Source organism: Leptonotus elevatus, chromosome 6, assembly GCF_054856555.1.
Source record: "Leptonotus elevatus isolate MCC_2025b chromosome 6, RoL_Lele_1.0, whole genome shotgun sequence".
In the NCBI taxonomy this organism is placed as follows: domain Eukaryota; kingdom Metazoa; phylum Chordata; class Actinopteri; order Syngnathiformes; family Syngnathidae; genus Leptonotus; species Leptonotus elevatus.
The window spans coordinates 3,991,806-4,017,573 of record NC_141244.1 but is presented as its reverse complement, the minus strand read 5'-3'; the positions used below and the strand labels follow the sequence as shown (position 1 = coordinate 4,017,573).

General features: G+C 38.2%; 1 protein-coding gene across 1 annotated transcript in view; it reads right to left on the bottom strand.

Annotated features, from left to right (window-relative positions):
• The window catches only part of LOC147171829 (trafficking kinesin-binding protein 1-like), a 45,973-nt gene that overhangs the window by 17,468 nt on the left and 2,737 nt on the right, over window positions 1-25,768 (bottom strand). Inside the window, 3 exon segments of the mRNA XM_086077794.1 lie at window positions 240-316; window positions 13,136-13,330; window positions 20,409-20,782. Coding sequence (XP_085933920.1) covers window positions 240-316; window positions 13,136-13,330; window positions 20,409-20,442 — 306 coding nt within the window. The 5' untranslated portion in view covers window positions 20,443-20,782.

Here is a 25,768-nt window from a genome sequence, read left to right as displayed (position 1 = left end):
GGTTGGCAAATGGATTATAAAACTATCAGACACAAACGAAAAACATCGATTAAAAGGTTCTTAAACCAACCCTTCAGAGAAAGTCAATGTTTTTGTTCATGGCATTTTAAGGACATTATCTTTTTTTTTCTTCTTACACATCAAGTCATCTGAGTTGTCCTACTTTTCCACCTGTTGGTCACTGAGTTGCTGAAACTGATTCATTTGATTTGAATATCAAGCGATTAAAAGTCTCTCACCTCTTCCAGCAGTCGAGTGACAGCGTCAATGTCACTGTAGGTCTTTGTCATCTGTCCAACTCTATCAGCACAAAGCACTGCGCAAACAAGGAAAGGTTTACTTGCACTTTAAATGTTAACCACCCCCAACCTTCAACGATATCACTGCAAATAACAAATTAATTTAAAAAAGGCCAAGTATACTGTATATCTACAACAATAATTATGACTAACCGTTGCTCCCTCATCGTCAGTGGCGTTCAGAGGAATAAATATAATAAAATAACAGTAATATGTTTTACTGTATTAATTTATTTTACTAATACTCGGTTTAAGTATTTGCAATCTTCACAACACCATTTGAGCAAATACAGCATACAGTGTATATTTAAATTAATCTAGACAATATTTCATATGTTCATACTACTGTCTTAATGAGTGTACTGTAATACTAAAGCCTGTATCACACTGAGGGATGAACATTTGCAACGCTAGAGAATGTTGATTTCACGTCAGGGTTCGTTCAAGGTTGCAGCGTTTTTCTAAACATTCTCTAAACATTTTTAATGGCTCTGTAAACAATGGTTTTATTGTCGCAAGGACATTTTAAACATCTGTCCTTGAGCGAACCCTGATGTGAAATCAACATTCGTTAGCGTTGCAAACGTTTGCCCATCAATGGGATAAGGGCTTAAGGTCACTAGCACAGTCACTGACTGATTAATATTAGTGTTCAATTAAGTTATCCCAAAAATAAAAGTTGAATTCTATCAGTATATGTCAGACCTGCAAACCATTAATGTACCTATCATGGTACTTAGCATGTGTTGAGTAAAATGTTGTCTCTCCAATATATTCAAGGTATGTGGTATCTTGCTGTCTGGATGTTAAATATCATATATTACCACACTATTTAATTTACTTAAAAGAGATTTCCAGTACAGTACACTGTACATTGTACACTTAAGTTACAGACCCGATCCAAGATAAGCAGAAGAAAATGGATGGCTGGATGGATGGATGAATGGTTACAGGGACATGTTAAGTTGGGGGCCTTCAAAGATGCAAAACAGAGGTGGAAAATGCAAATAAAATATTTTCCTTTGCTTGTGTGTCACAGTTGGACCAGGTGCTCTTTTTTTAAATCACCAGGACAACACTGAAGAGAATTAGCTTGAAAACAAAATTAACAAATGAGGAAGGAAAAACTACCTAATAAAAGAACATACTTAAGGGCATAGGTGGGTTTACAGGTGTTATGCTCATCATTGAAGACACCTGTGACCTCAATTGTTTAGTTACTTGTAATTTCATATGTAAGTCGATGGATGTTTTCTTGGTGTTTTACACACAACATATACAGTAATGGAGTTCTGTAAGTCAGTACTTTCTCCTTTTTCAAACAAAATGAAGAAGAGATAGGATAATGTATTTGAGTCTAACAAAAACGGTAATGAAAACTTTGTTTTGTGTTACTATATAATTAAATCCTAACGTAAACTATTTGGTTTGGCTGACTGCTTTACAAGAGCTGAGACAGTCTAGAAATATGGCCACTGGACAACAGACATACATAGGTACATACTTACATAGGTAAGTTCAAGGAAAACAAACACTAAGACAACAAACACAATGGTGATAAACCAAGAAAGCAGATGAAAGAATGCAAAATATAGTCGCCCATGTCAATTTACTGATTGGCCGTGAATGATAACATTAATTACAGTATGTCTACAAAACACAGACACTGATTATAAAACACATTACCACTTTCAGGTCATACCGAGTTATCAAAAAGAAGAAATACCATAATATGTTGACATGCTTAGCACTGTACTGCACTTCATTAAAACAAAGATTCTTGCTAAGTTGTAGCATTGTGACAGGTGGGTTGAAATTCCAACATGTTTGAACATTTAGCAGCTAGATGTGCCACAAAGTGTGAACAAATGCAGATCAAATATTGTTAATTTGCCGTTGAAGAAAAAGGATCTTCAAATGCCAAATAACAGAGCCACAGTCAAGACTCGCAGAAAACTGCACCAACAAATATGATACATTGCACTTTATGCATAGCAGTCACAAAAGACATCAAAAATAATCTTTAAAACCAGAATCCCTTCTCTGCAACAAATATCCCAGGTCAGAAAAAGCAAAGAGCACTTCTAAACAATAGCATGAACCACGAGGAACTAATTCTAAGTACAAATATAACAACAGACTACCTTCAGAAATAACTTGTTGCTCTTCATCCATCTCATCGACCTGCACCTGTTTGAGCTCTCCCTGACTTGCAAGTTGTTCAGAATCCATTTCCTCCTCTTGTCCTGTGCTTCCTTGTCCAGGCAGATGAACAAATTCTGTATCGTCATGTTTCCAACAGTCCGCTCCATCGTCAGAACCATTAAACGGAAGAAGCGCCATCCTACACTCAAGTGCTAACTGCTGAACCACAATGGCTGCAGGTGCAATTCCATTGCGCATACCTGTGTTGCAGACATTCTACTTCTTTATATACAAAATGTGCAAAGTCCATAACAAACTCTAGGGTTAGTATGAAGAAGCAACATTTATTTCGAATTTCTGGGAGTATGGTCAAAAGTGTCGACTCTCCATGGCACATGGTTGAAAATGTTGTTCCGTCAAGCACAAAAAAAACGTCAGCTATGTGAGCTCTTAAGCCTGTCTCATGTCATTTGTGCCCGCTAATGGTGTGTGTGTGTGTGGGGGGGGGGGGTATTTATGTCGGTGACAATCAGACAACCTGACTCCTCCCCTCTTCTGTGATTGGTCAGTCAATGGCTCATGCTCAGATGGGGTGTAAACTGGCACACAGAAAGACTATTTTTCATCCTGCCATCAAATATTAAAGATGAAAAGAATTTCATATCAATAACATCTTTATGCACATTTAGGTGTTCAATTTAGGTGCTTTTGACTTTCCAGATAACTCCCCTAGAGACTAAAATGTTTCGTAGGTGTATGAAATATGAGAAGGACCAGCTCTTAACCCCCCTAAAGTGAAAGTAACTTGGTACAGTCGTGTTCAGTCTCTCTGGTGACAATAGTGCCAGCAAACAATAAGAGTCATGCACCTGTTTCCAGGGTGTGGCCACACAGTCTTTAGTGGTCAAGGTTATGCTCCGTACATGTCAAAGCACAAACTGTACTCCATAAATGAATGTGGGTCGCATCCTAGGAGCCCAACTTTCTGCTCATTAGCGCCTGTTAATTACTGAAATTGCTCTATAAACTGACGCCAGCTTAGCGAGTTCCCTTTCGCTTGAGTAACTCAACTCAATAGCAGTACACTAGATGTAATGGTGCAGGCAACAAAAGAGTGCCGCACAATTTGTATAGTGATTCACCTTGACATTTGTTTTTCTAGTCACTAATACTTTTTCTTGTATTCCAAAAGCCTTTTTCTTTTCTTATGCTTATACAGATTATTTTATTATTAAAACCTACTTAAAACCACTTGTCATGGTTAGTTATACACAGACAAAATTGTTGGTACTCCTCTGTTAATGAGAGAAAAATAAACACACATTGGTCACACAAATAAATTAAATCTGACAAAAGTAATAATAATAAATAAAACATAAATGACAATTAAACAGTGAGTATAAGATATTGCTTTTGAATTGTGGTACTTAAAAAAAACAACAACTCATAAGGCCTGGACAAAATTAATGGCCCCTCTAATATGCATGTTGCAAAGACAGTTTGTTATGGAATTGTATGCTTTTATGTGAATTTGACCAGTCAGACGCAAATTTATATCGTCATCCAATAGTTGAACATTATGTAGGGCAATTACAATTAACTAAGAATACATTGCACTTGCTTATTTTGCTGCATCAAAAAATTTAATTTCATAATGTCATTTCTTTAGGTATATGTTAAATATCGCAATCACAATATTCAACAACAATATCACATATTGCATGTTTTTCCAATATTGTGCAGCATTAGTTTTGACCATAGAGACATGTTAAACGAAAGTATTTCCTCTAATTAGACTCACAGGTGTTTTCACAATCACAATAATCAGTGAGTCTAAAGAGTAAAGTAGTCACTGTGCTGTTTGGCAACTTGATGTGTACCCTTATCTTAATGTTTTGCTGCACAACCTTTTGAGCATATCACTGCAATCAAATGATTACAGTAACCGTCAATGAGAATTTGACACTTGTTAACAGATATATTAGCCCATTCCTTGTAATCAAACTGCTTCAGTTGTCTCAGGTTTGAAGTTGTGCCTTCTCTAGAGGGCATGTTGTGTCTCCTACCACAGTGTTCTTTAATTCTAATACAATAGTTCATTTTTAAAGTTATGATCGGTTTGATCTGGTTTTTCCCCTTCCAAAGAAATGGTTCGGCTTTTGGGCCTCTGCTACGATACTCAATTATCAAAGCTAAATGATGTTGTCCTGTTTATCTGATATATTGCAACTAGATTCCATCACAACAGGGTCTCCATTTGGCTACCTTTAAACATTTTGCTCGGGAAACCCCTTCTTGCATCGCTACTCCATGTCGCTACAGAAACTACTGTTGCTATACCACCTGCTTCTAGCTCTCCCAGCAGCCAGCCTCTCCAGTCACAACAGCAGCCTGTGAAATAATGCCTGGTAGGGACTATACACCAACAACTCGCACGCGCGCATAAGTATGCTACTGGACTGCCGCTACTACAACTGGTTGTACCAACTATGCTTTTCTCACTAACATTTTCTTAAAAATAAATAAGAAAATACAAATTACCACTATGAGGATAATAGTGTAAAACGTTTTTAGCATGGATACCCACAATTTTGGGGGGCGTATTTATACGTAGGCACAAGGAAAATCCAACTACTAGAGGGCAATTTTGCATATTATATTCAAGTGCATGTCATACTCGAGAAATTACAGTAACAAAGTTGCTCAAGTTACCTTTGACTAATTAACACACATTTAATTATAAATATAAAAAAAACAGCTAGGAGGGAGACCATTGGTTCTGCTAAAAAGAAGTGTATTGAGTTATTTTAAAACAGTCAATAGATTGTGGTGCCCTCAGTGTTCCACAGACGTGGGGCAGTAGCACAGAAGGCCCTATCTCCCATGGTCATCAATTTAGTCCTGGATGAGTGGAGGAGGTTTAAGTGGTTAGAGCGGTGGGAACGTGTTGTGTTTTGTGGACTGAGGAGTTCTTTGAGGTAGAGGGGCGCTTGACCATAGAGGCATTGGTGTGTGAGGAGTAAAACCTTAAAAAATTAATTGTGTAGTCAAAACTAAATTAAAAAGAGTTTTTGGTCAATTCATGTAGGTGCAAAAGTAAGTGAACCCTGAGCTGCATTGCTCAAAACAAGCAGTCAAGTAGGATCAGATAGGACAAATTAATAGCTAAACTAACCACTGAAATGGACCAATGAAATGAGAGGTTTAGCAAAGAAATTGTGCATCACTGACTGAAACAGGGACAAAACCACATCACTTTAGTCTTACCCAGGTGAACCCATACAGGTCAGTCATGCTGAGAGGAAGAGAACTCTCAGGAGACCTCAGGAAGTGGGTAGTGACAGCACATCTGTCTGGGGAAAGCTATAAAGTTATCGGAAATTTTTTTTGCTTCATCATTCCACTGTGAACCAGATCATCTGCAACTGAAGAACACTGAAAATTACTACAATCCAGGCTAGAAGTGGATGACCTAAAATATCAGCAAGAACCACAAGAAAAAGTCAGTCAGGTAAAAGGCCAAATCGAACATCACATCAAGGGATTTGCAGACCTCTTTTGCTGCATCTGGGACACATGTGCATGCTTCAACAATCAGAAGAAAAGTCAACCGACAAGGCTTTCATGGAAGGCTTGCTAGGTAGAAGCCTCTGCTCACAAAAAAGTTCAAAGGTGCCCATCTAAATTTTGCCAGAGTACCTGAACAAACCTGAAGCTTTTTGGAAGTCCCTTCTGTGGACAGATGAGTCCAAAATTGAAATGTTTGGTCACAACTAAAATAGTCATGTTTGGTGAAAAGTCAACAGTGCATACCAGCAAAAGAACCTTCACCCTAGAGTGAAGCATAGCGGTGAGAATGTTAAATTCTGGGCTGGCTTTTCATCCTCAGGACCTGGACAACTCCACTTAGCAGAGGCGGACTTACCATTAGGCAAACCTAGGTTTGCCTCACGTTAATAAAGGACCCCATAAAATTCCTCATACACCAATATAGTTTTACTTCTTTACGCACATTAATTATGTTTTTGATCCAAATCATTTCGCTAAAATGCCAGCAGAAGGCTTCTTGTATCATATGTCTCTTGCCCCCCAGTTTCCACTAATGGATCAGTCCATTTTACTGCGCATGTGCATGCGCAAAAACAGAGCGGAAGGGCGCGAAGTGACGGCATGAGCGAGACTGAGAAGAAAGGAGAACATAAAAAATGTAATGACGTTATCCGAGTGGGGCCGAAAAGAATGAGGAGGAAAGCAAAAAGTTGATTCCCAAGTTACCAAAAATGATGATTAATATTTTGACTGTGTCTATGGCAACTTACAGCCAGCAGCAGGAACAAGAACCACGCCTATAGCTGTTCAGCTGGTGACATTTGCCCTGTATTGATAAGTATTTCTTCATCTCATTAAACTTGGGAGGGCCCGTTATCGTTGCAGCATAACAACGGTTGCTATTTTTAGAACAAGCCGGGACATGTACGTCACTACCCTGGCTACATGGCATTTTTAAACTCATTTTAAATGAATTTATGTACTGTTGGACAGTTTAAACAATATTCATGTATTTGTAGCATAACTTGTTCCTCCTGTGAGTTGCAGCCAGCCTGTTTTTAGGCTTGTCATGATGCATTTTCCAAACTGGCTTAGAGTGATTTCTTTTTTTAAGTTTTGTCTTAAGAAGTCACCCATCAAAGGAATATTCTTTCACTTAAACATTAAATCATCATTTTAGGGATATATGGTTTTCGCTGAGCAGGAAGGGTTTGAAATATGTAACCTGCAACATAATTTACAGTGCTCAGCGTACATTTTGGTAACATTTTAAACAATATCTCAATGAATACAAAAACAAACGGGAAAGTATTTTCTTTAAGTAACACCCATTTATAATCAACTGTCTGCTTAACACCTGTGTAATGAATAATGAGACTCACCTGTAGACACTTGTAGTCTAAAATTTGGGCTTTTTGGGCTTTGCTTCAGAGACGTTCTGTGGGGTGTACTCATTTTTGCAACACCCTTATTTGAGTAAAACTGAAAATGTTGCTCTCTATTTCATATTAACCTTACTTTCATGTTATAATCCAAACAGATGTACAAATTTAGTCTTGTCATCATTTTAGAAATTGTTTTTGTGTTCATTGACATATTGTTCAAAGTGTTATTTTTCAATGGGGGGTGTACTCATTTATGCTGAGCATTGTACAATAGTGGAGTAGAGAGTGCAGTATTTGCCTCAGAGATACAGCGGAGCAGACAAAATCCTCACATTTCTACATTAGCACTTTACAATACCACTGAATAAGAAGCATTTGTTTCACAATGAGACATGGATGTGCTGTGAGAGTTCCAAAATTATGTTATGCAATTTTAAGGGAAAATACTATATTGGGATTTATAGGTCTGCCTTTAAAATAATCTGTCTTTTTTGGGAGGGAATATATATATATATATATATTTATATGTTAGCATTTCAGCATTTTCCCCCTTGAGTAATACAAACACATCAATAACAAACACATCAACGCAAGAATTCAAAAAGCAGAATCCTTTGTCTTGATGGAGAATTTGTTTAGTTTGTAGTACTATTTTTAAAGCATAAATAAGTACAAAACTAAATTGGAAAAAATAAAAAACACTACACTGACTGATTAAAAACTGTGGATTGGTGGGGCATGGGCCAGGGATAAGCACTTTTTTTTTTTTTTTTTTAAATAAGTGTGGCTTTTTCAAGGTTTTTGAATACTACCCCGACATTATCAATCAGAGGTGGTTAATTTTCGAGTTTGTACCATATCATATTCAGAGACTTTTTAAAGAAACAGCCCGACAAAAAACGTTTAAAAAACTATGCAGACTTGTGGGAAATGGTTTTAGGTGGTGAATAAGACACATTTCTTAACTCCAGGGCAATCTCCATATCCTCCCTCTTTGCCAGCCAAAATCTAATCTTTCAATTCTAATTGAATGCAATCAATGCCATTCATTTGAGTTGAGTTGATCAGGTGTCAGTTGCCAGGTTGCTATTGATAGTATGCAAATCAAAGGACTAAATAAAAGCCAACCTGCTTATACATGCCTCTCCTTTTTATATCTCAGACTAGCACAAAAATTGGCAGCTTTAGTCCTGTGGCTGTATTTTGCAAAACAAACAAACATAAAAACTGCACATCATTTTAGTGTCAAGTACCACTGCCATATAATAACCCAGGTAAATATTGCTCCTTAGTTGAAATGTTTGGTGCATTCACAATTAGTAGTAGCCTCAACTGAATATTATTAAGCAGATCACATTTCGGGATGGAGTGGGGTAGAAGAGTCTACAATACTTCCAGTTGTTATGTAACATGTTTTTACACAGACATACTGTGCACGCAACATTGCAATTCTCCTTCAGCCAGCGTTCTTTAAATAAAAAAAATCTAAATTATTGCATCATTGCATTGATCAATAAATTGATAAAAATACAATACTGTTGAGGAAAAAAAGGTAATAAAGTTGATTAGAAGTAATTGATTACATAACGGAAGCAAATGAAACAATCTAGTGAGTGCAGAAGATGCACAAATTGAACAATGTAAGAATATGACAAAGGGAGGACCAGAGATAACCACTACGATCCCCAACCCACAACATTTGGTCAGTCACACAGGTCACATGACCAGGTACAGTCAATCAAGCGCGTGGTTCTTCTATGCATCAATTTGTCGAATGATTAGAGCAAGGTTAAGTATAGTTTTACAGCCACACGACTGCACTTCTACACTATGTCACGATGTAAATGTTGGCACTAAGGGATATGTAGATGTTTAGATGCTAAACACAACAGTATGCCCACAGAGTCAAGAGTTGCTCACAATGACTCAGCTGCCTCTAAAACCAACAGTCTCAAATCTAATTCTGCTGCCCGTGGTAAATGTTAACGCAATATCCAGTCTTATGTAATAATTATAATACTACACCCCCCCCACCCCCCCAAAAAAAACTGTACTGTAGTTTAATAGATAAACATTAATCCTGCTCTTTGCCTCTCCTCCCTTTATCATGCATATAAACAACCAGAGGACATGTGGTTATCAAACAGCATTATAACACACATGCAGAAGGGGTTACACTGAGGTCATCCGTTCTGAATTAATCCCCTCTGTCTTAATATGAGAATTCAAAATAAAGGAAAGAGACAGTTTGCAATTACTCTATAGTTTACTACTTAACTCTAGTGCATTATCTGACACAAAGTATATGATAAATTGTCACGTGTGAATTTACAATAACATCCGTCCTGCTTACAGTTTGCCAAGATGCCACATACAACACACAAGACTGTCTTACCATCAGTACACTCTTCATAGTACCAGTCCAATTCATAGTAGTCAGCCCTCACAAATCTCTGGCCCCGTCTCTTCATCCTCACTGCTCAGAGGCACAGTTGTATTGTGTTGTCTCCAATAGCTCCGATCTCTCCAACACCCCAGCATGCTCCGAGATGACCAGTTGTCACTGGGGTCTTATATACTTTAATATGGAATCCGTCTGTCAATAAAAGGTCTAGTTCTGCTACCCCAGAATAGTTTGTGGTAACTAGCTGGACTCGCTCCAATTTTTCGCAGGTCCTTTTGCTCCCACACTCATTAGCAGCTTGCTGTCAGGGTAGTATGCTCCATATTGTTGCTGGTGTTCCCAGATCTGTTATCTGTGTCACCAGTAGTCTTGAAGTCTCACAATGTGTTTCAGAAATAAGTGTTAGCATCCTTTCATCTGTCTTTGCCTTTCTATCTAGTGAGTCCATCTTTTTGATCGTTATACAGTTTTCCAGTCACTGGAGATGTGTCTGTATATTTTCTCGTCCCCATCCATCAATGGTTTCCTGTTGATATATCGTCCAGTCTGCCTCATATCAGCATCTTGTCTTGTAATTAGTTAATACAGCATTGCCACCTTCTCTTTTGCAGCATTCCCTGCTCAGTCCCAGCACTTGCTCTGCACGTGGACCACTGCATCTTTTACAGTGACTCAATAAATCCAAAGATGCAGACAGACAGAGCAAGCAGCAGCAGCAGTCACGGGTTTTGCAGCAGAAACGATGACACAGTGGAGTGGGCCAATTCTAACAGCCAATGAGAGGGGGCATTGCCATCTTCATGCCTCCCACCGATGCTACGTCAGCATAGCTCTACCACCTACTCCCTCTCCCCTAACTTGCCCTTGTGAGTGGTTGCTATAGCAGCAGGCTGAGACTCTAAGGCCCATGGCTGAGCATCATGTAGAAGCAACGTGGAGCTGGAATAGATGACGTGGACTACACATACTCAACAACCTAAATATATCATTACATAATAAGATTTAAAAGAGTATTAATGTCATATTTTACAACATGCCGGTACATGGCTATCTCTGCTCTTATCAGCTAACTTTCTAATATTGAGCCACTACATACTCTATTATAACGTTACATTAATATTTGTCTACTCTACCATTTTAATTTATATACACAAAGTATATACCCACAGTAAAATATTCCTCCACAATCATTACAGCTCTAGTACTGGAACTGTTGTATTTACTGCACAGCGACTTAATGTTGTGGCCAAGGAGAGTACATATGAAGCAGGGATGTCAAACATACGGCCGGATCAGGCCCACAAAGAGATTTAATCTAGCCTGCGAGATGATCTTGTTAAGTAAAAAATAAATAAATTGTAGTGTCGGACCAATTTATCAGACGGCAAAAATCACAACATATAAATTCGTAATTTCACAAGCAATCTTCAGATGAGCAATGCAACTTTTACACGGAATTGACCTGGATCACATTATTTTACACACGGTTGACATGGATTAACGTCCTATAACTTCATTAACTGCACCACACAATGCATTCTGGGAACAATATACAGTACAGGCCAAAGGTTTGCACACACCATTTTATTCAATCCATTTGCTTTATTTTCATGACTTTGTACATTGTAGATTCTCACTGAAGGCATCAAAACTATGACAACTAACGAACACGCGGAGTTATGTACTTAACAAAAAAAGGACAAAAAAATTTCAATAAGTACATAAATAAATAGCCACCCTTTTCTCCGAATTTTTTTTTTTGCACGTTCTTGGTATTTTCTCGATGAGCTTCAAAGGGTAGTCTTTAAGAAGTTCCCAGAGGTAAGAATGCCAAGAGAATGCAAAAAAAGTAACCAGAGCAAAATATGGCTATTTTGAAGAATCTATCATATAATACATGTTTTGAGTTATTTCACCTTTTTTTTTTCCTGTTAAGTAAATAACTCCACATCAGTTCATTCAGAGTTTTGATGCCTTCAGTGAGAACCTACAAAGTAACCAGTCATGAGAATAAAGCAAATGCATTGAATAAGAAAGTGTGTCCAAACTTTTGGCCTGTACTGTATATATGTAAAACCGGTAGATATAACACGCCTGGAACTCATACGGAGAAAGTGTTGCCACGTTACATTTGTGTCATTTCTTTGGAACAACATATTTACAGTTGAGCCCTGCTATTTAGAGTTAGCCTACAAATAGCTGTCTATAAGTGACAGCAATTGTTTTTAAGTTACCATATATAGTACATGACTTTACCGGTCCGGCCCACTTGTTAATTTTCCTCCATGTGGTCCCTAAGCTAATATGAGTTTGAAACCACTGGTATAAAGTATTAACATATTTATTTGAAATCTTAATTGAGTTACTAGATAAACGTGGTTCGTGGATGTTTGGTATTTATCAAGATATTGACTGGAAACTTATGAGTCATAACCTAGTGGCACAGACAACATGTGACATCCAATCCTTATCAGACAGCAGGTTGCATATTACAATTTGCATAATTTTGTAAGGGATACAATTCTGGATATGCTATATTGCTAGCTACAATCACTGGAAAAATGATCAAATAAATGGAAGTTCAGGTGGCTGAGTAAAAGGATTAAAGATACTGACCATCAGTGCTCACGCAAACTGACACTAGTGTGTTGACATCTGACCATTTGTTTGAAGGTATGAGGAGCATGGCTCCAACAGGGGTGAAAAACAACCACTATGACTAGACATACAACAGTACAAAATATAAATTAATTTGTTAAATATAATTAAAAAAAAAAGTCAACTGTTCTCTTGTCGTCACTCGTCAGTCAGACAAAAACAAGAAAAGTAAGGTCAATATGCCCATGCTAGTATGTCTTGGAAAAAATGAGTTACTCTGAGTAGATGCTATTTATACAATTGCTGAGCTAATTATAGAAGCAAATTTACACCAGAGTCACTGTTCAAGTAGACGTGGCCTAAAATAAATTATGAATGATGAATTTTTTTTTCTATTTCCTTATGTGAATGGTATTTTGTGTGTGCATTGTGATTTATGTAGAGGAAAATATATTGCTAGTATCTAGAGAGAGAGACAGAGACAAAGACAGAGAGATAGGCATACAGAGGGAGAGAGAGTGAGCAGGAGAGAGATTGTTGTGGCAACAGTGAAAGAGCAGTTGATTATACAAGTTCCAAGCAGCTAGTAAGTGAAGGTCAAAGTGAACCACAACTTCCTCATTTATGGACTTGAACTTTAAGATCTGCGCCTTTATGGAAAGTCTTAGCACATTTTACAGTGATCACCATGATAATCATGGAGTATAGAAAATACATACACACTACATAATACACGTGAAAAGAGAAGCACTTACAAAAGTACTTGAGTGTCTCCTCTATCTGTTCTGTAGTCAGGTCGAAGGAGGAGTTCGGGTCCACCAGAGGCGTGTGCAGCCAATCATCTTGCTCGTAGCCGAAGATTGTGTCGGCCCTCAGCTTGTAGACTGGCAGCTGCTCCTCCAAAAGGCTAATAATCTCAAGTTCCGGCAAATCAGTATTGTTACACACGTCTGGAAAGACACACACAAAGTCATTGTTTTTTCTTTTGTTTGTTTGTTTGTTTGTTTTGTTTTGGTGGGGGGAAAATGCATTGTAAATTTATATGCAGTATATTAAAAGCATGGCCATGGCACTGTGACGTCACATGGCACTTATTATAGTATTCCAATGCAATTACAGTAACAGTTCTGTGCAGTTACAAAATATAGCATAGTACACCATCTAGTGGTAAAATGTGAAAATGCTTGCATGAAGTGAATGCATTCTCTGAATGTTTTCATTCTCTTCATGCAATCATTTTCATTCTCAGTCAATGCTTACTTTTGATTTACTCCAGGTTTCTTAGAAACAGAGCACCCTTACAGTTTAATTCTTGTACTTACCTGAACTATTTTAACACATAATACCTATTTTAATAAGTATTAAATCACAGTATATAATTAGCATGAAAATATCTATTTTTTGGAAAGGCAAACAAACTGACAGCAATCATCCACAAAGCCTGTGGATTTATTTTGGGCTTCTGCGCCCTCCATTTAAAATTATACAATGGTCTGATCTGATGCAGTGGAAAAAAAGAGCCATACTGAGCTCTCAGTTATGTGCATCTGTTCACAAATCAGTTCACCGTGTTATTAAAAATATCACTACATGGGGCCTGTTTAGCGGATCGTCACTGCTATGCCAGAGTTTCTTTTTGTGGGGGCCTGATAAAAAACTATAATGATCCAGTATAAATGGAGAGTACAGATTCTAATAAATAGCTTTTGGTGTCCTACTGCTTTTGACAGTTTTTTTCCTGCTGTTATAGTGTCCTCATTTATGTCTGTGTACATGCTCTTTAACAATGCAGTCACACAATATGCTCATTCAGGCTGAAAGCCTGACTGTGTTCAAGAAACATACAAACATGCGCACAGCAGCTCAATCCTTCAGCAAATACAACCAATAAGATTTTATCACAGTGTATTCAGTTACAAAGCGCTGGCTACCCAAACCAACTATTTTAGGATTCGGAAATCTGAAATCATGATTGATGATCCCAAAATGTGGTTTGATGGCAAAATCTAATCTACACAACAATTTAAGAACCAAAACAAGACCTGTATCACAATGTCTATGCCGTTAACAATAAAAACAATGCTCTGTTTGCATTGGTACAAGTTATTAATTTCAGTACGTGTGCATGGTTTTATTGTGAGCATAGTTTGTGGTGGTGTAGGAACTGCACTGCATTATACTTTACTCTTAACGCTGCACTGCAGGTGTGAGAGGTTTATCATGATTATTTATTTATTTATTTATGCATTTGCCAATCACAGTAACTGATTGGGGAGATGTTTGGTGTCAAAAACTACCCAAGTAGCTAAAACCAATATATTAGAAACTGGTCTCAATAGAGCTCTTCTAAGACTATAAATGGGGGCAGCGTGTGGTAGAGTGGTCGTCTTGCAACCCAGAGGTTGTGGGTTCGATCCCAGGCCATTGTGACCACGTCGAAGTATCCTTGAGCAAAATACTGAAACCCCAGTTGCTCCTGATGCTGATGCAGAATGAGTAGTCGGATGTAAAGCGCTTTGAGAGCATTGTAAGTGGAAAAGCGCTATGTAAATGATTTTACATGTACTGTAATATCAATGTTGATAATTCTTCCCACAGCTGTGATGTCAAAGTGGCGACTGTTATACAGCCTTACATGGTACAATATATCGTCATTGGATTAATGCTATGGTTTGGGTTACAGTAGCAGGCTGTTGTCTTTAGAATGATTTCATATTCCATGCATTTGAATCCCCTAGTGTGTATATTTCCATTTCCACTTTGGTTTTGTGCAAAGATGGCTTCAAACAAAAAAAAACGGACAAATAAAAATGTATTCATGAGCCAAAGAAGGTCAAGTTGTAAGGGTCTTTCAGTTTAAAGTACTTGTTTTGTTTAAATGAATGAGGCTGAGATCTCCATTTAAAAATAGCTTCGCGAGCCGGTCGTGAAGTCAAGATCGCAATATTCCATCCATGGTGGTCCATATGAAATTGTAAATATGGTTCAGTATTGGCGCGACTTGCCACCCGTGAAATGTTATGCCAGAGCCACACACACTGCAGGTGTGCAAGTTTGGACAGTTCAAATGATCCCGCCTCCATCCTGCCTGTTGTAATGGAAATGCAATGGAGGCTGTGTCGTACGGTGCTAATTTTAATTTAATTTACGGTCGCGGACCCCCATTCTCCCCCAAATAAATAAATAAAGGTAGATCACAAGAGGTTGGCTGCTTGAAAAGTAGATCTTGGGGCAAAAAAGTTTGGGCACCCCTGATGTAGGGTCATACCACATTAGTAGCAGTTTGCAGCTGCACCAAGAGAAGAAAAGTTCAAGTTCAAATATAAGAATAGTCCACTGTCACACTGCCATTCACAGCAATGAACCAACAATGTAAAATGTGAGTATTAGACATGGCAAAAATTACTTTGTCTGTCTGATAACTATCCAAATAATGATGGACTTAAGCAGTTATTTTGTTCAGATGAAAACAATGTGTTATGCAGATATTAGACAGTGTGCCAAACTCACTGTCTATTCATCAAAACGAGAAATAGGCAACTAATGCTACATAACAGTGAATTTTATTGCAGAATCACTGGGAAGAGAGACGGAGAGTTAAAAAGAAAAAAAAGGCTGGATTCAACCCCCACTGTATGTCTTGTCTGTAGAATATATTTTATAATACAGTCTGAGCCAAGTTTAAATGCCTTGAACAGTACAGCTCCTGTCAACATGGCTGGCTGCCCTCCATAAAACTAAGAGACAACTTCTCCCATGTTTAGTACATTCATTTCTGTTTAAGATGTTAAATATATTTGAACTTCTGGTATAATAACTAGCACTCTAACTACCATGTTATGATACAAATAGTAATCTTTATACAAAGGTTTTTAGGACTAAAAAGAGAGTAAAACAAAATGAATGTCACAGCGACAGATAATCAGGAGACAGAGAAAAACAGTGACAACAATACAGTGAATGTGGGTAACTGTCCATATGTCAAACACGTAGCTCACCAGACAGCAATTCAAACAGCACAAAGACAACAATGTACTCACTCATGTTGCCTTAAGCCTGAACAAAAACCTTGAGCCCTCGACCTATCACATTTTCCACAAGTCCCGGACAGGGCAAGGACGCAAAAGACTCCACAGCAGGAGAAGAGAGAGAAAGAACATTGGGTGGGTGAGACAGGAAGTGCAAGGCAGAGGGTGCAAAAAAAGTCAGAGAACGGCACTGGTTGGAAGAGGCAAAGGAAGTTAAAGAGAGAGGGAGGAGTGAAGAGCTGAGCCAAACTGGTTCACCATGCCTCACATGCCAATGACGATAGCCACATAGACCGCCCCGCACTAACGCTGTCTGTCTGTCTCTCCCTCTCTCTCGCCCCCAACTGGATAGATTCTTTCTACTCCTGGCACAAGCTGCACACACTTCTCTCTCCAATGCACCACAAATGGAAGTACAATAGTACAATAGTAACAAAGATGGAGTATAAAGTTTACCAGGTTTGTACTCCTTAGTCCAGTCGAGTGCCTACCAAGCATTTTTATATGCTTTTCTAACACTCATTTGCTTAATTTCAGCTACACATATATTAAAAGAAAAAAAAACTTCTGAATAGAAGTCAAAAGTATTATGCTACAAACAATTATTTTTCACAAAAAATGGAGAGGAAAAAAATGAAATCATCAGAGTAATGTTAATTCTATACATCATTACATTACGTTAACGCACTTTACCCAAAATCCAAGAGACACTTAAATCTTGAAAATGCACAATTGAAATTGAGGCAATGTAAATTTTACATGCTAGGAAGGCACTGGCAGAGCCAGAGGCAGGCCCGGGAGGCCCTACATTTTAAAAGTAACCCTGCTTCCATATGCAGGCGTCTATGTGGCCTAACGTTTTTAGTCTAGAAGTGGGGGAATTAATAACATTATAAAGTAATAAAATTAATTAATAACATTATTAACCCATTTGCCCCCAAAAACTTATAAATGCGTTATATTTTAAATGTTTTAAGTGTCCCAAAGACGTATTTTTACATGTTATGTTTTTTTATGCTAGAGCATAATGCAGCCCATCAACTGCAAAGAACGGTTGAAGAAATTGTAGTTATTACACAAACGGCCAGCAGGTGGCAGAAGAGCAACTGATGAATCTGGGCCATGTCGAAAAAAAACCTCAATTACTCACAATTCTAAATAGATTTGTGAATAATGATGAAACTTAGCTTCATTCTAATGCTAATTGCTGCAAAACAGAAACAGATACAAATATACTTTTTTCCCCCCTGATGAACAAAGAGACCTTATTCTTTCTTTTGGTAGGTTCCATGTTTTTATAGCAATAGAACACAATATTCTGTGGGCCTTGCAAAATCTGTCAAAATCCAGTAAAACAGCCGAGTGAAGGGGATTGCTTCTGTGAAAATGGCTGGGAGTGAATGTGTTAATTAATAAGATTAATTAATAACATTATTAGAATTAATAACATTATGTACTTGTAAATAAAGAAGTAGTAGGAATAACAATACTGTATTGATTTTTTCATAGGGACTGTGGGAAATGAAAAGGGGAGCAACTATGACTTGTTACTGAAACGAAACAAGACATCAAACAATAAGGCAGAGAGTCAACCGGTTGGCATTATCGTCAGCAGTCATTTAAAGTAGAAAGAATGCAAAAACATCAGAACATCTACACATGTAGTCAGTTAATTTGAGACACTTTGAATTGCTGGTTACGGATCATGTGTAAGTTACTCAAGTATCTGCATTTTTGTTGGCTGGTTACTATGGAGAAACAAGCCCACAACCAAGCATGACCCACACCAAGGTAATGTGAAATCCTATTCAATGTTTTTCACAAGACTGAGAGGAATTATTCACACAACACAAACATCTTCCCACTTATGAGCACCCAAACAAAAAACACTAAAGGAAAAAGAAGAACACAAAATACAGCAACAAAAACCCACAAGAGGGGGAAAATGTACTAAATACAATATGAAAAATACAAAAATGCTGTTTATTTTTTCTGACAAGTTAAGCTTGGCAAGATACCAGTAGATGGCAGCACTGCCCTTTGCTGAATTCCTTTGACTTGCACAGAAATTTACAGTAAAAACTATATGACTCCTTTTCCTAATACTGCGATTATAAAAGTATTACTAGTAGCAGTAATAGTATCTCATTTAATCCATACATAATATAGCATTTTACATCACTCAACAACTCAACAAATGAAAACTCAAATAACATCTCCTGAAGACTAAAAACAAGATCAGTGACAGAAAAGCAATCTGTCAATAATGGAGTAAATATATTAGTACCGCCAGCAATTTACTCCAGTCACACCTCTGAGTGTGCACATTTACATGGTTTCTCGAGACTGCTAGAATGCTAACCAAAGCAACCATTGTCTTCACTGCATTTTTTTTGATGCACTAAATTTGAATGTATTTGCTAGGAATACACTGTAAATGGTCTGCTTTGTATATAGCGCTTCATCTACACCATATAAATGAAAGTATAACAATTTAAAACATTAAAAAACACACACAAGTCCGTCATTTAAAAAAAGCACATACAGACCGAAAAGGCATAAGGTCACGCTTGATGCCCAAAGCACTTCACAAAGCCTCATATTCACCCATTCACACACCAGCAGTCTGCGGACTGTAGGGGTGTGAATTGCCTAGTACCTGGCGATTCGATTCGGATCACGATTCATAGGTCACGATTCGATACAGATTAATCCCGATACAAATCTATAAATTGATTATTGCGAGAAAATTTGTTTTTTTACTCAAATTTAGAAAATACTAATCAGTAAACTTGTACATGTACACTGTAAGATTTGTATGAAAATTTATTAATTTATCTGAAAATTCAGGCTTATAACTGAGCCACTGTATTTAACAAACAGGTTGCAGTCTGTTTCATGTTTGAACAGCTCTGAAATAAAATGTTAAGGCTTAATGTTCCATTAATATAACATTCTTCAATGCTTAATGTGTGAATCCTAACCCTAAGTAAGACGTTTTGTTGAATATTCCCATACAAAAATTATGTTTAAAAATCGATTCGGCCATATATCGAATCGATTCGAGAATAACGCGCTGTAATATCGCGATATATTGCCAAATCGATTTTTTCTAACACCCCTAGCGGACTGTGATAATGATTAGTGAGAGACTCAGTCTTGGAAACCCTAACTGAAGGGGAAGGAGTTGGCCTTTGTATGGCGCAAATGACGAGACTCACTCCAAACCCCAATCAAAAACAATCAGCAAATCGTTTAACTTTTTTTTCCTCACTCCAATGTGGAAAGCAATGGGCCAAAACATTGCGTTTACTGGGTGGATGGTAAGAGACTTGTTATTTCAAATAATAAGGGGGACTGACCTCATGGTCAAGGATGGAGCTTTTGGGAGAGCCTTTTCCTGTAGGCTGTGTGCATTAGCAAACCTTTACAGTCCAAATTCCTAATGGACTCATTCTTAGATTCTGTCTATGTGCTTGTATTGTCTGCTCCATGCTGATCTGTTGGGATCTGGACTGCAATCACAGAACTGGTTCACACTTCACAGCCATCTATTTTATTTTTTTTAGGTGTTTAGCTGAGGGCTTTGAATCAATACCCATTACCATGTCCTACGACCAATACTGTGTGATGTGCCTATTTAGACTGTTGAAACAAGAGTGCTAAAGCTAGAATTTGGCAGGCTAAGGTCCCCTGGAGTGCCTCTGCTAACAGGATGTGACATTATGATAGGGTCCCACTGTGGGACACTTTCTCACAGCATATGCTTCTCAGCTTTCAAAGATCCAGAATCACAGGCGGCAGGCTGGTTAACACTTAAAATAACTTGGATGTTCAGTTTCAATAATAAACTGATGCAGCTAAATGGACCTTTGGAAAGGAAACACTTTTGACTATTAAAACATATATTAATTCATCACTTGATGATTTAGAGATGCTAAATGGACTGCAGTATGTTTGGTCGCAACAGAAGTGCAATAAAACAAGCATGCAATATTACCAGTAATGGTCTCTGCATCTCTGTAGGTGACCATGAACCCATTGAGTGAAGCCTGCAGCCGTGAGTCACTGACATATTCTTCTTCTTCTTTCTCCTCTTCCTCGTTGGCCAAATGAATTCCTGGGTTGGGGAGGTGAGCTATATGCTGAGACAGTTTTTCTGGGGATGGGGTGCAGGTATAGGACCAGGTGAGGGGAGGAAGAGTCTTCGGGTCCAGCTTGGCACTGAGCAGCTACCACAATGAGGAAGGACCAGCCATGGGCAAGCTCAAGCAGCGCAAAGGTTAAGCTAACTTTGATTTAGACTGACTTGACATTAAAACTAGTGCAGCCATAACTACAGACATGAAAGTCCAACGATCGTTGCCTGTAAACCTGAAAGAGAAGAAAGAACAAAGGAGAGAGAGAGAGAGAGAGAGAAGGCGGTTGTTAACTTCCATTTTAGATTATAATGTGAAAATGGCAAACTATCTTCACTTGGGTAAATACCTCAATAACTATAAATTCAAGCTCACAGAGTCACTGATGATATGGTTGCCTGTGTGACTTCTATGTAAGCAGTGTTGGTTCAGTTCCTACACAGTGGTGGTGTGAATGTGATGTAAAAGGTTGTCTTCCTCTATATACAGTATGGTATGTGCCAGTGATTGACAGTCAATCAGTCCAGGTTATAGTCTGCCATTTTCCCAGCATCAACTGGAATAAGCCCCTTGTGACCCTAAAACAGGTAAAGTGAAAATGGTCGGATCGAAAATGGCATGCCCATAGATTGCCATAATGTATCCTTCGGGACATGGCTCTGTGTGTGAATATCACCTTAACTTGTGTTGGATAAAAACACTGACAAGGAATTTAGGACATATGGTCATGCAATGTTCCTAAAATATGATGACAACCCGCATCAGGGCCAAAAACAGAAATTCCACTGATCAAGTAAAAACAACAAACAACTGTAGTGATAAATGGCTTTTGTTTTTAAAATGTGAACAAAAAGTTAACATCACAGTTGGCGAAGAATCATAACCAACTGCTGTATGTATAAGGGATATCAAGTTTCTGTTGTGTAAAGTAAGAGAAGGACTGCTAAACTCCATTGCTTACTCAAAGGACTTTCTGAATGTTGTTGGTTAATCATTTACTTCAGATGAATATTACATCAGTCTTTTATAGCTAAGGTCAACTAGAGAGAGACTTTCACACTAAACTCTGTAGCCTGACAGTTATACTGCCATGAAGTACTGAACTACCCCAAGGACAACCAACACAAAAACAGAACAGATGCATTCACAAACATCTAACAACAAGCAATACTATGCAGTAGAGAACTATAAATCCAATTTAAAAAAACAACAACAATAAACTAACCAACTGGTCAGCTGGGAAGGTACATCCACGCAGAGCTTCATGGTACTAATTTTGCATTCAACACTATTGTTTTCCACATTTCACTGGCTAAAAGCAAGAGTTCAGAATATTCAAAGAGGTAATAACCTTTCACTCAACTGCACTCCTAAAAATAGTGTTGCAACACTCAAGACAAGTCTTTTAAAGGTATTTGTCTCAGACTTGACTCCCGAAAGTCTTGGTCTTGTCGCGGTTTGGCCAGACACATCATTTTCTGTTGAGACCGGTCAAGACCAGCACAGATCTGCTCTTCTTCAACTTCAACAATGTGATACCAAAGAGAAACACTTGGTATAACAACAAACACCTTTAGTTCATGTGTTACTAACTGGCCTCCACCACCCCCGTATGGACTGTAACCTTTGCGGTGATACAACTGACGGTTTTTAGTACAGGAAGCATTATGAGACCCCACCGTGCACGTTTAGGTCACAAAATGCTGCAGTTGATCAGTTTTCTGAAATTTAACCAAGTTTTTTCTTCCATCTTAATGTTTAAATACAAACAGTGATTTATTTATTTTTTTGTTGTTGCAAGACTTTAGTTGAATTTTTTTTTAAGATTTGAGATTTTTGCACGTTTTGCTTTGAAAGAATTAGACAATGCTTGGTGCCTGGCGCACACGATGCACCATCGGCGCTGCCCCATCGTTTGGCATAACTACTTAAAGTTGCGTTGAACAAGTGTTTGGGATCATGTGACCATGGCGACCTCTGAGCCTGAAGAGATATTGCGGTATGTTTTGCTACTATGCCGAAAAGCACGACAAATGAAGGCTGCTTTTCATGAAATATGGTGTAAGCCGCACATTAGAGCCTCCAAAATGTCCTCACTAGGACGTTGCTCCATTTAGTGTAGAAAGAGAGCATGCGCCGTGGTATAGTAGCAGTGTGCCGTTGGCTCCTGTGCCGCACACACGTAGAGCCGATGGCGCCAGATGATCAAACATGTTTGCTACTCGACGCCGATGGCGCACACGAGGCGTGGATGGCGTCTTGGTCTTGACTTGGTCGGGACTCTCAAAAGTCTTGGTCTTTGTGATATCTGGTTTCGGACTAGTCTTGGTCTTAGTGGTCTTGAATTAAACTAATAACTTGACCTAATAAACGAGCACATCACTCTTATTTATTGGAGTTGCCGTAGCGTAATGTCATCGGCCAGCGGAGATCTTCGCCCAGAAGAGGAAAGACTTGCATTTGCAAGCCGATTAGTCATCTCCATTTTACACACTGCAATTGATGGCACATCAATTAAAACCATGTCTACAAACTAGCACAATGACTCTTACTTCTTCACAATTATAAAACCTACATTTTACTTAGATATGTTCCTGCTTGTATTTTTCATATGTTTGGAATCTTATTTCATGAAACCATGACGTAATTGGTCTCATAAACAATGACTTTGGAAGCATGCTATGCAGTGCACTTTTTCTACAACTAGGTGTCAGTAATATGCAACACGTGGAGTTTCATGTGAGCCTGACATTAAGTTTAGGTTTGAAAAAAAAGTGGGCCTTCCGTTAATATTGACGGAAGGTCCATTAGTCTGCCAGTGACGGATGCCATGGCAGACACCCATTCCACTGAGGGAATGATGAATGACGGATTAACATTACAATGCCGTTCAGCTTGAAATATTGACGGAAGGGTGTCCTGACTCCTGCCGATTGTAGAATGATGGATGCTCAAAATGTATTGACGCGCCCAACTCTGTCAGTGCCCATAGTTGTAACACATCAGCCATTTGTTAGAGAGCTATGACAGTCAATACGTCAATTCACAGCACATGTCACTATCAAGCATTTTAGCAGGACCTTGCATTGCTTTTGGGAAAAACAACCAAACACGCCCCCCATAAACACACACATACCAACTACCCCCCTTTGAATATCAGTGGCCCACAATTCTGCTGCTTTTCGGAAAATATGTCACCACTCCATTAACTACCTTGAATCTGTGGCAAAGAAATGTGGGGTACACCATAAACACTTTCCTTTGAATGTTTGCAATATAGACTGGAAGAAGTGAATTACTGACAGAGGATTGAATGCTCAAATCATCTCCAAGAAACGGTGTAGAAACATAGCTTTTGTTCATCCTCAGGAACAAAGAACAGCTACTTTATAACATACCCATGGTGAGCAACCTCAACATACAATCAATTACCCTTCCATTCATTGAGGAGAGATCCAGCTTTAGCGGAAAACAGACTTTAGTTAACATTATTTGGTTGCTACTGAAAATTGAAAAGTAAACTACTCAACACAAAGAAACACATTTTCGCCCTTTAAAAAAACAAACAAAACAAAAACAAAAAAAAACTACTTAAAGGATGCAATGTCGGATCCTTATCAGCCGTTTTTCCCTTCCTTGCTTGGACATTTTACCGGGTATCTGATTTGAATTCCCCACTCTTTGGTCAAGTCTCTTTCTCAGCCCCTTCTCTTCCTCTAGATCAGTGATGTGAAAACTACAGTCCCCATAATTGAGAAGTACTGCGTTCAGTAAATCAGACAGCGAGTACTTTTAAGTATTGAATGCCATCGTTGTTATCGCCAGCATTAGCCCAGCGACCAGGGGGACATAGGGCCTGCTTAGAGTCCATTATGGTATTATGGAGCTGAAATCTGAATGATCTATACTATGTGATTAATTTGAGTTTTCCCCTCCAAATAGTAACCCCCACACCCCCCCCCCTCGATTTTATGTTTTTTTTTTTTTTTGCTCAAATATAAATACATTTTATACTCCAGAAATAACGGTAATAAAATATCTGATGATATTAAGTAGCTAAAAGTCTGATCTTTTGTTATTGTTTCCATGTTTTATACGGTGTTTGTGCAAAGTTTTAAATGCAGAACTAGTTTGCAGAAAGAGCAGCCACTTTCATGATCAATGAATGCAATCAATGTTCCAATGCTCTCTGTCTGAGTGGTGATCAATCATTTACAACCACAACTGCTACTCTGGAAAATGGGACATGGGTAGTGATGTTTGGATTTGTATGTACAGTAATTCCCATTTATTACTGAGGTTACTTTCCAGAATACCCCCACAAACAACAAAATCCACAAAGTTTTTTGTTTTGTTTTAAAGACATTTTAATGTCTCCATTTGTCATTCTGTCTTACAAACTAGACTGGAGTAGATCATGAAGATTCTTTGTCAATCATCAAATCAATGTCAAATGTCAATCAAATAATTGTCAATCAAATCATTTTGAATCAAAAATCGTATCGCATCGTGAGACAGTCAAAGATTCCCACCCCCTAATGTACGCTGCAATTAATTAATGTTTTCGCAGAATTACTCCAATTTCGTTGTTGAATGAAGAACAGCGAGAGGTGTTTGTGCATTTTTAACTGGTATAGATGTTCATCCTTTTTTTATTTTACCTACGACAACAATGACAACGACATTTTAATTTGTTGTCGTGATTGGTCAAAATAAAAGTTTGTGCTCAAGTTGCGCATTTCTCAATTAGCTTTAAGTATTGTACTGAATGTCCCGCCTTTCCCGACTAGATCACATTGGAGCGGTGCCAGATTGATATTGTGGAGAACTCCCTTTTGAGTGAATTAAAGTTATCAATGACTAAGTTTACATGCAGGCAATAACCCTTTTTTAAAACACGAATATTGGCAATATTAGGGTTTTGTAAGGTCACTTACAAAACCCGAATTATTTGCCGGCATATTTGCCTTCTTGTACTCTTATTGCTACTCAAAACTGAGATGATAGTGATTATTACGCGCAATAACCCGAATAAGACTCCTGGGTTACTCCTTTCATGACCGGAATTCTTGCTCATATAAACGCATTTGGAATACCTCGATCGATCGGGACAATGTTTTTTGCTGTGCGCATGCTCGCTATTTTCTTATTCATCTTCTTCTTCGCGTATTTAATTTGCAAGGAATCTTGGTCTATGTAGTCACGACTTGTATGCGCAGCT